The following is an 18,402-nucleotide window of genomic DNA, read 5'->3' as shown; positions in this document are numbered from 1 at the left end:
CCAAGATGCATTTCAAGGGAAAAAAAAGGAATGACTGAGAATCCTCCGGTAACATGTCGAAGTAAAGCCAAAGTCCTCATAATTGTGAAGGTCTTCGACAAGGTGTAAAAGGCTCCAACCCGACGAAGGGAAGTCTTAAGAAAGATATGATTAAAGCATGGCAAAGGGAACCCCGGAAAACAAATAAACAAGGAAATCTAGAGCCAGATTTAAGCAGATCTTAAATGGGACTATAACCAGACTAAAAGACAGATATTAAGCTGTGCAAAAAGGGAGATAACCTAGACTTGGGAAAATGAGAAACTCGAGAAGTTCAACCCTCCAATTGTTGAGACAGGCAATTCGAGAACTTAAGAAGGCTCTGGGAGACAGAGCAGACTGCCAAGGTGTTCGCAAGCCAGAGTGTGTCAGAGTGTAAAGTGTTCCTCCTAAAAGCCACGTGTCATAACGTGGGGAAAAGGAGCCATAGTGAGACATTCTTCTCTGCCACTCAGAATTTTCGTTTCACACTGATTTTTCCTTTAAGAATACATTTCCCTGTACACATTTATTATAATAGAGTGAGAGCAGGCATTAGGTTTTCTAGTTTAAATATTATGATTTGGACCAGACTGACCAGGACTGCTTACCTTTTATTTTGATGGTCCAGCGCACTCCCATCTTAGTATCAGGGCGAGGTAGGAGTTGTTCAACCCCTTTCAAGCTAAATAAAGGTTTTCAAAATTGTGAATATTGTGTCAGTGTCCATTGTTTGATATCATGCCTTCCTCACAAGGGGCAGTGCAGCATTTCCATGGGAGGGGCGTTTAGTGGGGGTGGGAGGTTTATAGTGAGAGAAGCACAGTGAGCTGTAAGGATGGGGTTAGGGGTGCTTGTCTGCCAGCGAGCTGCCCTTTTTCTGTGTGGGAGGGTAGGGTGGGCAAGGGCGGTCATTGGTGGGTTGGGACAGGCAGGGAGTGGTAAGGTTAGCAGGACTGGAAGAGTATTAAGGGGCTAGTGGCGAGTGGCGTACCAGTGGGCTGCCCGAGTTGCCTTTATGGTGGAGAAATGCCTGCTGTGGGGCGTGGTTGCTGGGAGGGAGGAGCAGATTGGGGCGAGGACAAGGGGGGGGGGAGAAGAGGGGCTGGGTGTGTTATGTCTTGGGCCTGTGGGGAGGAGAATAGAGTATGGTACTGCACTTTGGCGACAGTAACTGACAACCCACAGAATTGACTTCTGCACAGCAATGGACACACTTTGGTACTATCCTGGTAACACCTGGATTTAACTGCGGCAGAGCGAGGGATGCCTACAGTATAAACACTCAGATTCAATTATTTCAGCAAGAGGGTAAAAGGTCTAGATCCAACCTTGGCAACAGCAACGCAAAAACTCAGAATCGCAATGGATACACTCAGCAATTAACTTTGGTACTGCTGTAGAAACCACCTAGATTTAAGTATGGTAGCGAGAGGTAAAGGCCTAGATCCAACTCCGGCAACAGCAACGCGAACCCTCAGAAATGAATGACTTTTTGCATACTCAGAAATCAACTTTGGTACTACAATTGAAACACCCAGATTTAAGTATGGCAGCGAGAGGGATAGTGGAGAAATGCCTACATTTGATACAGTAGCAAATGGAGAAAACCCCATATATGATAGACAGCAGTAAACGGGAAAACACTCAAATCTGGTACACAGCGGAAAATGTGGAAACACCTAAATCTGACAGAGGAGTAAAATGGAGAAACACCCAGATTTTGTGATACTTGTGCAGTGGGAGAAAATGTTTAAATTTGAGATTCAACAGCAAAGGCAGAAACCCCTAGATTTTAGATACTTTAGCAGTGGGAGAAACCCCTTAATCCGATACACAATTAACATGGGTGTGCTAGGTTATGTATAGTAAGAATGGTAGGGCTTTACTGGAATAAAGTCATTGTTGTACTCCCGAGCCAAAACACTCGTACCTCATCAGTTGCTGCTGGTTGACGGCGCAGGCTTCCTGTCTGAACACAGGCAAACACAGATTGGAGCTGCTTCTTCAGGAGCTGCCCTCTGCCTTTGGGCCCTTATCTGAGGGCTGTCTCAAAGGGGCCTTTAGGCCAATCACAGTGCAGTGGGCGGGAAGAGAGGAGGGGGAGAGAGGGCCAGGAAGCTGGGGAAAAACAAACTCACGGCAAGAAATACAGGAGGGCGTGCGAGTATCAGAACAAACTTAAATATGGCCAAAGTCAGGTAAAATGAGGCTGGGGTCTCAGCTGGGAAACAATCTCACGGGTGCCCTTACTCGCTCTCTTTGGCCCCCGAGACTATATTGTAGCACGCACTGAGGGAGCTATCCCCAAAGTACCAAATATCAATATATTTATTTATTTATTTTGTATTTGTAGAGCGCACTACAGCCCACAGGCAACAAGGCGCTTTAAGGAAATTTTAAGGAGGCTTGCTTGCGGGTTACAATAAGCAGCCCAAGAAGGTATGCTTTAGATACATTCACTTAGATATATCAGGTTACAGATGTTACACATTGAGCGTTACAGTTGATTACTCATACTCTTGTCTAGGTAGCGGATTGCAAAACAGATAAATATCATATACAAGGTGACACAGTAGTAGTGCAGATCTAGTGCTCTTTAGACAAAGAGCTGGGTTTTTAAGGCCTTGCGGAAGGCTGTGTGTGAGTCGATTGATCTAATCTGGGCTGGGAGGTTGTTCCATAAGGTTGCCGCCATAGTGGGGAAGCTGGTGCCTCCTGCACGCACTCTGCGCGTGTGGGGGACCGTGATGCGGTTAGCATAGGCTTCCCTCGAAGGTCTGGTGACTGTTTGGTGATCCTTTGCGTCATTCTTCAATCAAATGCACATAGAGACCTTGAAAGACGCTGAGGCTGCTTCTGAATCAAGATAACTCCCGTAAGATGAAGCTGTGCCTCTCTCGACCAGAGGAAGCCTACCACAAGCATATCCCTGCTTGGAACCAGTAGGTATAACAGGTTATTGGTCACTGTACTTTGTTTGGCACACTTCTGTCTCTCATAGAACCAGCATATATGCTCCAGAATTGAAGGTCGGCAAAATCTGATGGGGAAACCCACCTCACCACCTTGAACCGCACAGCGAGCTGCTGTACCTATGGCTTCCTCTGTTGCGCAACATCACCAAGGGACATCTTCATGGCTCTGTTGCCTCTCGTGGCCTCCAGGCTGAGTTTACCCACCGAACAGAGGTCATTTGCTCCTCCTTAATGTCAGTAGGTCCTTTTGCTGGGTGAAGTCCTGAATACATCTCAAAGCCAGTTACATAGTGTGCCATTCTCTGGCATCATGGTACTTCGAGCAGAGGCCTTCCTTCCTTGGGATCCTAAAGTCCAGCAGGCCCCTTTCATAACCGAGAGCCCAGAGGCAGAAACCACCACCATATGGAGCGACTCCCAACCCTAAAACTCAGATCTGCACCTGCAAACTCTGGGCCTTGCTCACTGCAACAAATGACACAAGTGGTCTTCTGATTTACCTGAAGGGATTTACACAAAAGTGTTTAACAAATATAAAAAGTACAAAGAAGATGTAAAAATCTAATTACATAACTGGACATTAAGAGGAGTAAATGGGTCTTGAGGCGAGGGTGGAACAGGGAATAAGAGGAAAGAGATGAGAGGGAGAGTATTCCCGGAACTGGGGGAAGTTAGAAAGGAAAAAGAACGAAATTCAGATTGGGCACAGGGAGGGTGAAGGACAGTAGAGAACAGGAAGGTACGTAGAAAGAGACCAGGGAGGAATGATAAAGGAGCCATACTGTGGAGGCTTTTGAAGACAAGAGATAGGAAGGGAAACAAGTGAAGCAACAGACAAGATTCAAAGAATAGCCACTGAAGTGATAGAAGAACTTGAGCAATAAAATCACAAGCGGAGAGTCGAAAAAGATGTTGAATGGAAGAGTTTTATTGTATCTGAGCGGTGCAAGTTGATAAACAGGAAGACCAAAAAGAAGTGATTGTTAGGAAAGATTTCACTTAGGTGCAATGTTTCCTCAGAAGGGAAACAAGTGAAGCAACAGACAAGATTCAAAGAATAGCCACCGAAGTGATAGAAGAACTTGAGCAATAAAATCACAAGCGGAGAGTCGAAAAAGATGTTGAATGGAAGAGTTTTATTGTATCTGAGCGGTGCAAGTTGATAAACAGGAAGACCAAAAAGAAGTGATTGTTAGGAAAGATTTCACTTAGGTGCAATGTTTCCTCAATGTATGGACCCCTCGCCCAAACATTTTGCTTTTGATTGGCTAACCTAACCTGAGCTCCTCTGGGCTTTTGCTCATCTGTTATGGGGAAACGTACACGTCCTTCGGGCTGTCAGTACTGGGAATCTATGGTTCCCTTAGTCTTTGACTATGTTACCATGTCTGCGCATAAGAGTCCTTTTTGTTTTATTGCCCTACACACCCTCTAAGGATTTTTTGATGATTGTACAAGTGTGCCTAGGACGAACTGGTGGCAGAAGTTAACTTTTATAGTATTTGTACTTCTTTTTAATGAACCACATCGCGTTTACCGCGTTTGGCTCATGTCTGTGGCCAGTGCCAAAAATGGCCAGGCCACAAAGGCTTTTTGTGTTCTGTCCTTTGGCCATTTTGTCCCTTTGCCTAGCCCCAGGTTGAGCAGACCTGGGAATTCCTTATTTGGGCAGGCAGCCTCCCGTGAAAACCACAACTTTCGTGGGCTCCTGCATGTCACGTGTGCTTGTGCCCAGGAAGAGGATTGGGATTGTCTGGTCCCAATCCACACTACTGGTGCCAGTATGTGTGGTATGCCTGAATAACTGGGACAACCGTGGACCGCAATTGGACCACGTCCTGTGTGCATGCATGAGAGCAGATCTTCGATTGGTATTACTGATTTGTGCACGGAACAAATCTCGGATAAGAGAAGGGGCTCTGCATACATTCCAGGTCAATCACCTGAAGTTCACACCGTACTACAGACGGAGCCAAGTGACGTGCTGGAAGGTTTGGCACCCTAAGCCCGCTGTGTCCCGTCAGACCCCTGTTTTTGCATTGATCAATAAAGGCCTGCAAGGGCGCTTTGACCCTTTGGAGTAGTGGGAACAAATACTATCGGGACCCCCTATTTACCCTCCAATAGAGTGTTCCTGGGTCATCCAGCGAACTGACCAGCTTGAACCCAGGGTATCGCCTAGGAGCGCCACTGTACCGAATTGACACTTAAGGAATCGCCAGCTTGTGGTCCTGGGTCCTCTCTGCCAAATTTTGTAGTCCTAGCTCGTCACAATTTAAGAGAGTGTGCCATACTGCAAGCATCTCCAGTCTCTGTGGCATCCTGCTATGGTGACTGTCGTTGTAGGAGCCTTGCTTACCTGCCCCTCTGTGCCCAGAGATGTGCTGCACAGAAGCTGTCCTCTTTTCTTCATCGAGAGCTGAGAAAAGACTGCTGTCCTGCCACGGATGATCGTCCCGTCCCGCAGCCGCTGAGAGCCGGAGCGGAGCGACGTGTAACTACAGGGCTTGAACCTCCAGGCGACCTGCCCTAGACTGGCAAAGTTTGGCGCAGACGGTGTTGGGGGCCGGTGAATACTTACCGAAGGCACAGCCATTGTTCTTTACACACAGGAATCCCTAAAAAGATACTCACCTTAGCTTGGCTAGCCTGCGCTGCCTAGCTATTCCCAAAACCAAAATGTCGCTCTACCTGCAAGGGTAGACCCTCCTCGAATAGTGGGACACTGTTCTTCATCACCTCAAGCCCTTCCTGAACTGCTACAGCTCCCTGAAGAAGACCTGCTTTCTCTCATTATGCACGACTGTGCGTTTTCAACGCACTACTGTACTTTTGAGCATAAGGCTCTCCACTTCGTAGGGCTGGACTGCTTAAGTTAGGCAGGGTTCAAAATTGAGGGGAACTGGGAGCTATTTAGCTCCTTCTTGTGGTCTAGAGGAGCCTGGTTAGCTTGACCCAAACAGCTACCAGGAGCTACTTTTGACTCCCCAGGCCAAGTGATGCCGGACAAACGCACCTATTTGAATTTAACTCTGTGTATTTGGGACGATCTATAAATAAGCATTAGGACACTTCTATACATCATTTAATACATAAGGGGTTTACAAATAATGGATAAAGAGAGATAGGTTTGCTTCTTACGTGGAAGCTAGATGTACTAGCTCCTCGTTCCCCAGTGGTAGCTCCTGGTCACTGGTTATTGCTCAATACCCAGGAGAAGATTTTAGCTACTGCTTAGTACATCTTAATTTCAATCCCCGAGTTAGGGATCGATTCTGAAGAACTTCCTAATGCTATATTTGTGTTAACCTACCCTTCTGTTGCAGGTTGGGGCTGTGTTTTCCCCTTTACCGCATTAGGTAAAACATGTGTGTATGTATGTATGTATGTATGTATGTATGTATATATATATATATATATATATATATATATATAAAAAATAGTGCAAGGCGTGTGTGTGGGAGCTGTTTTTTATTACTGTGGTTTGTTTGTGTTTAATTATAAGGCCTATGCTAAATGAATATCTATTTTTTATATAAACTTGTCTAAACGTATTCTGTGGAGTTTCACTGTGTGTGCTCACTGTGGACTTCTGATCACTCTCACCCCTCCTGAGACTTAGTCTTGACCACCTGTCAAGCTACCATGATTGGTCTGGCTTGTCCAGAAGGTTCCCCTGTTCGACTAAACTAGGGTGGCCTCCTAAACCTCTTCCCTCCAGGTCAGAGTTTAGAAATCCATCTCAACAGTGATAAACAGTAGAAAAGTCGGGAGAAAGTTAACAAAGAGGCCAGAGTTTTTGTGCCATGGAAAAATCAGAAAAATCTGGTACGCCTGACATTATAGAAGCGATAGCGACAGGAGCAGGCTACAGCAGAAATATAAGAATAGAAAGATATCGTGAGGTTGAGGAGAATTCCAAGATGACAAGCTGAAGATGAGATTGGTAGCGAAGAGGGAGGAAAAACTAAAGAAGGAGAGGGGAGAGGAGGAGAAATGGTAGAAGCAAGGACGAGGACTACAATCTTGAGATGTTAAAAAAAGGGTCCAGACATCCAGGATTGCACAGATGAGAGACAGGCAGTGGGAGTAGTATCAGAGAAGGAAGAGAAAGATCCGAGAGTCACACGCATATTATTATTATGGTATTTATTGAGCGCACGCCTGGCTTCAAGAAGCAATGGAGTGTTTTACAGAGGTATACAACAAAACAAATATATAACAGAGCGCTTTTCAGAGGAAACAACAGGACAGGTATACAGCGGGGGGTGGGGTACAGAGGAGGGGTAAAGATGTACCGGGTGGCAGGGAGGAGAGGGGCGGGAGGCTTGCCGCGAGTCAGGTGACGCAAGGGGCGATGTGATGGCCTTGGCATTGAGGCAGAGAGATTCATTGAAGAGGTGCGCAAGTTCTTTTCTGAATTGTAGGAGCATGGGGGCAAGTCGGATGCTGATGGGGAGGAGGTTCCATAGTCTTGGTGTGTAGGCAGAGGCGGCTTGTTTTCTGGTCCTTTCTTTTTTGCAGCAGGGGATTTCAAGTCTGTGCGTGTCCTGGCTTTTGGTGGTGCGCTGTCCGCCGGAGATGCTGAGTTTCTCTGCAAGTTAGCAGGCTGATGTGAGGAATCTGAGGGCATCCTCACTTCTTTCCCCAATATATCCTCCTCCCAGGTGGCCAGGGAAAGGCTGTCAATTTTGGATCCTGACCCTGAGGGTGGATATGCGAAGGAGGATCATCTGGGTGGAGGAGACTTGGGGAGTGGAGATGGGACACCCTTGGGTGAGAGGCGGTATCGCCCAATTCCCCTTTCTAAGTAGTCAAATGTCACCCAGACTTTTATAGGGTATTACCAATCTCTTACCTATTTTTCTAGAAAACACTCTCCTAATACACATCACTTTGGTACTGAGACAACACAGAGTCAGACATCCTCTCTTTATTAACACAGACATACACAAACACCACTCTGGTACTGGGACGAGGAAGAGGGATGCCGAGTACCAAGACCGTTACTCAGTAAAGGAACATTGACTGCACCTGGGGCCTAGGAGGCATTATGAATGGCCTGCTCAGGTGAGGCAGATTAGCTGGGAGATCGCCTGGGAGACCGCCAGAGAGATTGCATGAGTAACACTTGCAGAGAAGCCAGAGGTGAGACCAGGGAGACTTGTACCTGAAGCGCCCAGCAGCTGCAGTGTCATTGCAGCAGAAGCAGATTGTGTCGGGAGCCTTCGGGAGGTCTCAGAGCAGCGCTGGTCTGCGTTCTTCTAGGAGGCGGAGGGACTCCTCCTCTGTAAAACCGAGGCGGCAGAGATCGTGTGACAGGGGCATGTAGAGCCGGGAACAGCGACAGCCACAGAGAGCCTGCCGATGCAGAGTGCAGTACCCAGAGACAGCATACCCGGTGAGTCAAAGGAGCCTGAATGACTCTGTGATGCTGTAGGGTGAACCTTGTGGTTTCTACAGGTCGGACCGCTGAGGCAGCGTGAATGCTGGTCCAGTATTGAATTAAAGACTTTCAACAGTACGATAAGCAAAAGGCTGAGAAAACTGAATGAAAGGGTTGTTTAGTGAACACCGAATTGTGAATAAGACAAAATTGTAGAGGGCAAGAGAGGGACAAGGAAAAGTGAAGTTTGGAACTTTTGAAAACGCCTGCGAGCAGGGTGCAAATTCCCAGCAGGAGAGTGAACTGGGAATTTGAGGATAATAGATTTAAAGTGACTGAAATTAAATGAGATGAACCCTTGCGTTTTGAATACCAAACCGAAAGAAAGCCGTTGGTGATATTCCCCGATACAAAGAAACAGTGAATTGTGTAAACTGAAAAAAACGAGCATTGGCAAGTGCCATATGAATATAAAGAACTGTGTGTACTGAACGAAAAAGCAGTTGCAAAAGCTTTAAGAACATTTGAAAATATAACAAGTGAATGGTGGCAAACCAAGTATTGAAAAAGCCCCAAGAGGATAAATCCAATACAATTGTGAAGCTGAAACAGTGGCAGTGTAATTGTGAAGAAGCAGCAAGTAAGGTGCGTCTGTTGCATGACCAGTAATGGGTGGACTGTGTGGTCCGACAACAGTGCCTAGAGCGAATAAACTCATCTAAAGGGTAAGCTACTTAACGCATCCATAAGCTCATGTTGGACCGTCAAGGAGAACTTGGGTGAGCTGAAATTAAGAAGCGAACTGTAGGATATTGGTGAAATTGATGAAAGACAACTCAGCCAGAAAGCTGGGAAGTGTCCCAAGGAATTGTGTTGTTTTGGAACATTAAAAGTCTTGGGGAAGGGGGGAAAGCCTTCCTTTTCCAACCAAGAGCTGGAAGAAGCTTTGAACTTTCATTTGAGCACTTTGATGCAGACATCCCTACACATTATATTCAAGTAGTTTTAAGGGCAAGTATAGGTTTTGGACATACAGACATTTGCTTTGGACTTCCTGACACACACTATCATTAGTTTTAGGTATCCCCCTTAGCAGAGGGCAAGTTAGGCCTTTTTCCACCCTTCCCTTTATTTTAATAAAAGTTTGTGACCCAATCTTTACTCAGTTGTCTGTGTCTACTTCCTGATGCCTTCATAGTGACTTGAGGGCAACTTCTTTACAGATCATGCAGCAAGACTTGAAGGGGATTTGTGCGTGTAGTGGGAGCCAGTATAGGTAGGTGAGGGCCGGGGTAATGTGATTGTATCTGCATAGACCCTTAATGAGGTATGCGGCTGTGTCTAGGACACTTCTTAGGAGGCAAAAGGGAGGACGACGGGAGGCATTTGAGGAGTGCATTGCCCCCATCCAGGTGGGATAGGACCGGTGCATCTAAAGCTGTCCGGACGGAGGAAGGGCTTGACTTTTCGCAAGAGGGAGAGCTGATACCAAGCTGTCTTGAGTTTTTTCTTAGCTATGTGCATCTTGAAGGAGAGGGGTTTGTCGATGTGGAGCCCAAGGGACTTAGTGCAGGAGGTGAGCTCAGGTGTGAATCCCTCAGAGTTCATCGTTGATAGCCAGGTCTGTATGTCTGGGTGTTAGTGTTGTTGGTGAGGAGTAGGAATTTGGTCATGCAGGGGTTGGTCTTCAGGTATGGACTGGTCATCCAAGACTGGATCCGCGAGAGCCGGGTTGTGAGCCTATGGATGTCCTTGATGGAGTCGATTTTGAGGTATAGCTATGTGTAGTTGGCCTATTGGTGGATGTGGAGGTTGTGTGTGGCTAGGAGGGCTCTCAACAGCTCCATGAATAGATTGAAGATCACTGGGGGAAGGATGGAACCCTACAGGTAGCATTGGTGATCTAGGAGTCCATCTGAAACAACTGCTGGCGGTTGGCGAGGTAGGACTTGAACCAACGTAGGACAAGGTTGCTGATCCCATGCGCCAATGTAGAGTGTCTGTAAGCACCTAGTGGTCTACTGTGTCTAAAGCGGCTAAGAGGTCGAGTAGAACCAAAAAGCAGGGGTGGCTGTCATCAAGGATGTTGAGGGTGTCGACCACCTATATGGTTGCGGTCACCGTGCTACATCTAGGTCTGAACCCGCATTGGTAGGTTTGAATAAGATTGTTGGTGTCGATGTGTTGCTGCAGTTATGCGGCTACCGCTTTCGCAATGTTCTTACCTAGGAAGGGAAGATGGGCGATGTGGCGATAGACCTAGGTTGTCAGGATCCAGAGTGTGTTTCTTTAGCAGGAGGAGGATTTGTCCTGTTTTTTTAGGGTTGATGGAAAGGTGCCATGTGTTAGGGAGCAGATGATGGTCTCCAGGTAGGGAAGGAGAGCTTCTGCAGGGAGGGTCTTGAGGTTAGATGCTGGGAGGAGGTTGCCTTTATACAATGTAGTTTTGAGGGCAGCCAGGGTTTCTACCAGGTCCTCTGTCAAGAGTGTCTTGAATATTGTCCAGGGTGAGGAGATTTCGTAAGGAGGAAAGTGAGGTGGGTCCTGTGGATGCAGAGCTGGTGTTTATGTGCTGGCAAATCTTGCTGATTTTGTCGATGCAGAAGGTGTCGATGGCGGTGGATTTTTCAATGGAGTGCGCTATGGCTGGGGTGGGTAGCGGGTTGATGCCGCACTTGACTGCTTTGAAGAGGGCTCTGCCTTTGTTGTTGGCTTCTGCTAGGGTGTTCCGATAGTAGGTGTCACGATCCTACTCACCTGCCGCCCAGCACCGCTACATGCGCACATTCAGAGACTCTGGTATACTTGCAAAGCTAAAACCTGCAAACTGCCTATGCATTTACTTACTTGTTTTACCGCTGCAGTTTTGGACCAATCTAATTTCATGTTCCATTCCGGCTTTTGGGTTAAACCAGCAGATGCATTCTGGTACATGTATGCTGTCCAAAAGGCAGAGGGCTGGAGGAGGCATACAAAATATATTTGTTTGCAGCAAGCTACTAAGAGCTGCAGAGGACCTGATTTCATTCAGCTATTCCAAACTACTGCAGGCTAGGCTGCAGAGAGCTGGAGAGCCCTTAATTAGAAACCACTGCTGCAGGCTACTGAAGCCAACACAGCTGCCTGAGACTGCAATCAGCTCCACCCTGTTGGCCTGCTGGCTGGGAGGGCCTTTATAAGCTCACTTTGAACAGATGCAGTTGTCAGTCAACTGCTTCCACTGGGAGGTTGTGCTTGTGCTCCTGTTCACAGTTTTTGACCTTTCCTGAAAATCCTAATTTTGGCTTTTGAATCCGGTTGCTGCTTGCAGCACCCTCTCCAGTCTCTCCAGTCTGCTTTTGCCTTCTGCCCTTCACCTCTGGGCTCCCTGCCTGGCAGCCCTGTCACACTCCTCTGCCTTCTGCCCTGCTCCTCTGGGCTGCCTGCCTTGAAGCCTGCCTGTTATTCAATCTTTCCTTGATTTCGAGCTTTTGACTTCTGATACCTTTTGAGACATTCAGTTCTTAACTCATATCTTTTCTGTCTTTCTGACGTTCTGTAAACACCCTGTTTTCTGTAAGCATTTCTGCTTCACAGACTTGCCCTGTTTCTGCCTTGCTTTCCTCTCTTTCTTTCTGCAAACCCAGCCTTTTGTAGTTTTCCTGTTTGTTCCTTGCCCACAATATTTCCTGACTTCAGTCCATAGTTCTAGTGCCCGTTCTTAAGTACTCTTGTATTCGCTGTGTTGGCAGCGACCAATCTTGCCTTAGTCCTTTGTCTTGTGTATATTGATATTACAGTCTATGCTCTGTACTGTGTTTCTCTAGCCTGTACTGTATCTGGTTATTTCTTTCGAGGCTGCTTTCTAACTGTATTACATATTGGTCCACTGCTGTGCCTCCGCGTTGAATCCGTTTACAGTGTAACCCCTGGGTTGGTCTCCGTTTAGATCAGATATGGGAATGACTTCTGTTGCTTTCGCCTAGTCCCTTGAAGTCTTACCTACCTCAATATATGGTCTCCAGTTTTACCCTTGCAATGAGTACAACAGTTTCTTCGGTACGCCAAACTCATGACGCACTGTATGACTGTTGTTAAGAGTAATCTGCTGGTACTGATCCCAAGGGCTTTCCTTAATCCCTGGAGACCCCTTATCATATTCCAGTACACCCTTTATTCTGATCAATCTGTGTTGCCCAGTGTATTTGCTTGTCTTTGCTTTCTCTCCATCTCTTTATTTACAGCTAGCTTCTGCCCCTGCAGTTCCTATGAATACCTGTTTCAACTCAGATCAGCTTGGTATGTACCCTGTTTCTGTTATCTGCTTGTCAGTGGGTTGCTCGGAGATCCTTGAAGAGCGCCAGGTCGGATGAGATCCTGGAGCGGCGCCAGGTTTTCTCTTGTTTCCTGATAACTTTTACTGAGGTCGAGTTCTTGCGTGTACCAAGGTGCTGACGGTTTCGGTCTGCAGGTGCACAGAAATGGTGCAAGAGGCAAAAGGAAAAGAAAAAAGAAGACAGCGGAATTGTGTACAGAGAGAAGAGAAGTGGGTCTGGGGGACACCATACTGAAGAGGAACAACAACAAATGAAGACAAACCAGCCCAAGAAACAGAATAAGAGCGAGATATGTTGAAACGAAACCATTGGAGAACAGAAACACAAAAGGCCAGTTGAGAAAGTGAGTGAAGAAGTAAGCTACAATGCCAAAACCTGTGTATAAATTGAGTAGAATAAGAAATGAGGATTTTTCAGAATATCGAGCTGACAAGAGGGAATTGCAGACTGAAAGAAGAGCGGGCTCCGAAGATTTAAAAAGAACTGACTCCCGATTGATAAGAGAGGGAGAACAGCAGAATGACATAGGAAGAGACCCGATTATAGACAGCACGCTCCAAGAGTTTTGAGAGAAAGGGGAGACAAGAGATAAGGTGGTATTAGGAAGGTAAGGAGGAGTCAAGGGATGGCTTGTTGAAAATGGGAATTATAGAGGTGTGTTTAAAGGATGAGGGAAAGTTTGAAGAGAACCGAGGACTATTGCAAGGTTTGGGATGATGAAAGAGTAGACTGAGAATTAGAGTAGATGAACTGGATCAGCAGGGGTGGAATTGGGGTAGGCTTTAGATAGAATAGTCGAAGGTTTGTCAGCAAGAAGGGGGTGAAAAGTAGACAAGAGGAAGGGGTTGAAGAGGTGAAGGGGGGGGGATTCAGTATGGACAGAAGAACACCTGGAGGAAATGGGGGAACGAAGATGGGCAACTTCAAAAGAAATGTAATTAGTAAAGTTAGAGAAGGAAGGAAGATGGAGGATGAATAGACGGAACGGATAGGATATGATTGAGAACTTGGAACAGGCAACGTGGATGAGAGGCAGAGGAGTGAGGAGCTCAGTGAAGTATTTTTGTTTGGCCAACAGTAAGAAGGAATCAAAGAAAATGTGAAGGGCAGATAGAGAAGCAAGGTCACACAGCGAGTGCGACTTCTCCAACGTCATTCAGCTTGACGTGAGAGAGTGCAAGACAAACAAACAGAAGGAGTCGTCCAATGTTGTGGTGGTTTGTGAGATTAGAAGAAAGGATGATCAGGATAGAGAGAATCAAGAGGGTCCCAGAATGCCAGAGGATACCAACGAGGTTACATTATCAGCAGATAGGGAGGAGAGAGAATTCAAGGAAAGAACAGAAGAAGTGAAGGTTGAAATGAAACTAGTAGTATCAAATCAGAGAATCATGATGTAGAAATGAAGCAGAAGAAGGGACGGTAAATGGAGCAGAGGAAATCAGAAATGTAAAAGAAAGTACAAGATGGTCAGAAGAGTACATAGGGAGGGGCGGAGATCAAAGAAACGATGGTGAGGTTGAGAAAACTAAAGTCAAGGCATGAACCAGAGACATGAGAGTGAGGGGGAAGGGATCTGGGAAAGATGGTAGGAATCAGGAATAGCACCGAGAGGAGTAGAAGAGTGCGATGAATCAAGATGAAGATAAAAGTCAAGAAAAACCAGAGAAGAAGAAAGAGGTAAAATTAGAGGGAAATAAAAGTGTCAAGGTCATCGCATAAGTACGTCACAGGACCAGGAGGCCGATAGATTATAAGAAAACCAACAGAGTTGGGGTTATGAAAAACAGAGCAATGAAATTCAAAGGATGAAAATACAAGAGGATTGTGAGGGGGAGAAGAAATTAGAAAGGAAAAATGATACAAAATACTGTTCACGTCCCTGCAACCAGTTTGTTGCATCGTGAGTGAGAAGACAAGGAAAAAGTAGCGCAGTGTGCAGCTGGGACGACAAAATTGGAAGAATTACACCACATCTTGGTAATGCATAAGAAATGGACATTAGAGCGTAGGAAGAAGTCAAGGAGTGTGGGCTTTACTGCAAACAGAACAAGCATTCCAAATCACAATGTTTTATAGTTAGTAGTAGTTTGTCATTTATGTAACAGCTTTATCCTATTAGTATGGCCTCAATGCGCTTGTGGGGTGAACGCCCTTGGGGGACAGAAGTACAAGGTATGGGAAAGTTGACAAACTGATTAAAATGCGTGTGTGCATTTGGCCAAAATATCGAGTTGGGTGGGATGGCCGGACCCCAGTAAGCTACCCAGGATGATCAAGCATGTGGATGGGTGTTGAGAGGTGGTCAGGCGAGTGCTCGAGTGTGGGAGACTCGGTATGTGTCCAGCTAGACCGAATTATTTTGTCGTAGGATGTAGCTGCATTATGATGGCAAAGATGTTGTGCCTTGTGCTCTAGTCTGGTCTATGGAGGCAAATATGTGCGGATGGGCGGCCGTGCCTGAGACTGGTGCCCACCGAAGTGGTGCTTAACTGCGTACCTTGAGACTCAGTTGGAGCTTTGCTTTTGATGTAGCCTTGTAATCAGATCGCCATGTCTGCTCTGAAATTATACTTTACCTTGCTCTGGAGAATGTACTGGGGGGGAGCTGGCAGTGTCAGGCAAAGGGGTCATGAAGGTAAGTGTGTAATAGTAAACGTTTGTCAGGTTGCTTGAGGGAAAACCAGGTTTTATGAGCCTTCCTGATGGATAGCTAGCCCTCATCACAGGGGGTCAGGTAGCAGAGGGTTAAGGTAATTACACAAATTTGAATAGGAGACATGATAAGGAGATTTTTGAGATGTTACACGAGTTGGTATATGGAATGGCATGGGAGTAAACGAAAATAGTGAAAGACAAAGAAATGAAAGAGAAAAGAAAGATCTTAGTTAAGCGCCAAATTGCTACAAAAGAGTATGTCCAGGAATGAAAATGGCTAGGGGGCAAACAGTGGGCAGAGTCAGGGGGGCACCAGATGGAAGGCTGTAGGGCTGGCACGGCATTCAGTGAGAGTATATAATAGAGATGAAAGACATAGTAGTAAAGCACACAGATGCAGACCGCCGCAGACAGTGCAGGACTTAACCTGGAAGGGTGGGGCATGGTTAGTGCCGATGGACAAGGCAGGTGGCCCCAGAGAGACAGGAGAGTGCCCAGGACCCAAGGAGCGGCCAGGGCCAGGTGAACAATAGAGCCCAGACCAAATGCCATGGCACAGCAGAGCTCATCAGGTGCTCAAGGGATCAAAGAGCTGGTGGTCCCATGGAGTCCGACTGCACACTCCACACAAGGCACACAACAGGCCTGGTCTGCCACAGACACCAGGGATTTGCCCCAGACAGGGTCTTTAAGGTTTCCGAGTAGCAGGTGGTGGGCAGAGGCGTGGCCAGTGCCGATGAAGGAAATGGCCGTTCCTATGCACAACTTCAGAGCTTGCTTGCATATCCCCTTACTCAGTTTCTCCCACGTGGGCTGCTTAAATCTCCATAGGGCGGGGAATGCTTACCTGCAGCCCTCCCCGTCTTTGGTGGTAGAATCTTGCCTTGCAAATCTACTGTGGGATCCTTTGGACTCCCCAGATTGTTGGGCACTCCCCTTATCCTCTAGAGACATGTTAAATGCACCCTTAACACTGAGAAGCACACATCACTTACATATTGATTTTTCCTCTGTTGGCCAATGGGAACATTTTAGGTAAGAAGGCTTACATGCAAGAGCACCCTTACTATGCCTCCTCATCAGACTTAAGCTGTTGTATCATCATGGTACAAAACTGCATCAATGATGGGTATTCGTTTCTATTGAGTTTTGAGTGACAAAATTATTCTAGCAAATATACTTTGACACCCATAGGGTTATGGAAAGGTCAGTACAGAAGAGAATAAAATGGGGAGAAGGTCAGAAGTAGAAGAATTGGACGGGAGTGGTAGAGAGGGATAGGATGTGCATGGGGAACCCCCTGTCCCCCAATTATATTTATATAAAAATAAGCCCATTCGTCACAATGAGACAACAAATCATCATGCGGACATACAACGGGGCTCTTGTGCTGCTCCATAACTTGGTTATCGTTGGTCTTTCAGTGTTTACCTTGCTTGGATTACATTTCTCTCCACTGGAAGATTCTAGTTTGATGTTTTTTTAGTTTTTACACACAAAATTCTTTCTATCACTACTGCATGGGTAGATTATCATATATGACCAAGTTTAAAGGACACATTCTAGAGCATCCATCCTTACCTTGCAAGTGGCATGATTCAACATCTCCTGCCAAGTTGGGTCAAGCCGATTCTTGTCAGCCATCAATCCCTGCTCGGCCACAAAGACCATTTCGCGGGCGGCGTTGTGCATGCTGACCGCCCGCTCATACCTGAGCGCAGCTTTCTGGGTCTCCAGCTGTGCCTGATCCCGGAAGAAAATAAAAGATAGGTCAAGGCCAAGACCAATTTAAAGTCTGGTAAGAAAGAATATAGCAAACAGAACAAAAACGAAAACATACCAGATGTAAGGAAACACCAGAAAAATAAGTGGTACAGAGACAAAAAGATAAGCCAAGACAGACTGACCCAAAGGGAAGAGAAAGGAGTGAATGATGCAGACAATGGTAGAAACGAAATTCAATGAGAAAATTAAAAATGAAATTAAAAACAAGGTAAAATCAAGACAGAAAGAAGCAAATACAGATTGAGACAAAAAGAGGGAGAAATCCAGTTTAGAAACGATACAAAGAGGAAAAGCCCACTGAAGTACCAAAATAAATAAGGAATAGAAATCCAGTGACTGTTGAGAGAAGGAAAGAAATAGTTAAGGAGAAAGTAGAGGAAGGCACAAGAATACAAGACATTGAGTGGGAAGGGGCGTAAGAGTGAAGAGTGGTGAGGGAAGAGTGTTACAAAGGAAAAGCTTTCAATTAATTTGCCAGGTGGGAGGATCAAGAGAAGAGAAAGGTAGGCAGGAGGCAGTGGTGCAGTGTCCCCATGGGGCAACTTGAGCAAATGTTGAAAACAGCCAGCAAAGAACTGGTGCAAGTGGGATTTCAAGAAAATAAACACAAAAAAAGGAGAAAGAACTTTAGGGCTGCACAGGCCGGGCATGTACACAATATTGAATACTTGGATTACAAGGTCAGTGCATCAGTGTTGGGAGTATTAAAAGATATTCAAGATGAGACTGGGAAGTCATGGGGAAAGGGCATGGGAGCAGCAATGGTCTGAGCCACATCTGCTAGTCAGTCACCCCACTGCCAGGGTAACAGGAGTCAACATATTAAGACCCATTTACTGCCCGCCTCAAGAGTTCAATGTAGCTGCAGCGACGGCAGAGATAATCAAGAGTGAGAAAGTAGAGTATTAGTCAAATAACAAGCTGGGACAGTTGCACTATAGGGCACGGAGAACAACACATGGGCTGCTGACCTGAGAACATCTGGAGAGACTGGATAGCACAGGCCACGGCTGTCTAGAATCCTGGGTGAAAGAGCGCTTGAGGATGTTCCCTAGGTGCAGTCTATCCTACCTTTCTCACAGGTGTTTTTGTTGTCATTTGTTTGTGCTTCACTGCTTCATTCTCGAGAACCTGCAACAGCACACAGTTGTAATTATTGCATTGATCATGCGAAACAATAAGTGAGGCTTAATCTTAGTCTGTAGCTTTGAATGTGGAAACCTAGCTCTGTGAAGTCAATAGCTTATTGTCTGCTTGTCTG

General features: G+C 46.2%; 1 protein-coding gene across 2 annotated transcripts in view; it reads right to left on the bottom strand.

The window, feature by feature from the left end:
• SH3BP5L (SH3 binding domain protein 5 like) overlaps positions 1–18,402 on the bottom strand; it is a 264,169-nt gene that overhangs the window by 229,217 nt on the left and 16,550 nt on the right. For both annotated transcript variants that reach the window (XM_069634801.1, XM_069634800.1), the window contains one exon: positions 16,938–17,099. In XM_069634801.1, coding sequence (XP_069490902.1) covers positions 16,938–17,099 — 162 coding nt within the window. The remainder of the gene's footprint in view (positions 1–16,937; positions 17,100–18,402) is intronic.

This window comes from Ambystoma mexicanum, chromosome 13, assembly GCF_040938575.1.
Source record: "Ambystoma mexicanum isolate Mex_15411 chromosome 13, UKY_AmexF1_1, whole genome shotgun sequence".
In the NCBI taxonomy this organism is placed as follows: domain Eukaryota; kingdom Metazoa; phylum Chordata; class Amphibia; order Caudata; family Ambystomatidae; genus Ambystoma; species Ambystoma mexicanum.
Note: the sequence above shows the minus strand (reverse complement) of the source record. Positions and strands in the feature narration are given on the sequence as shown.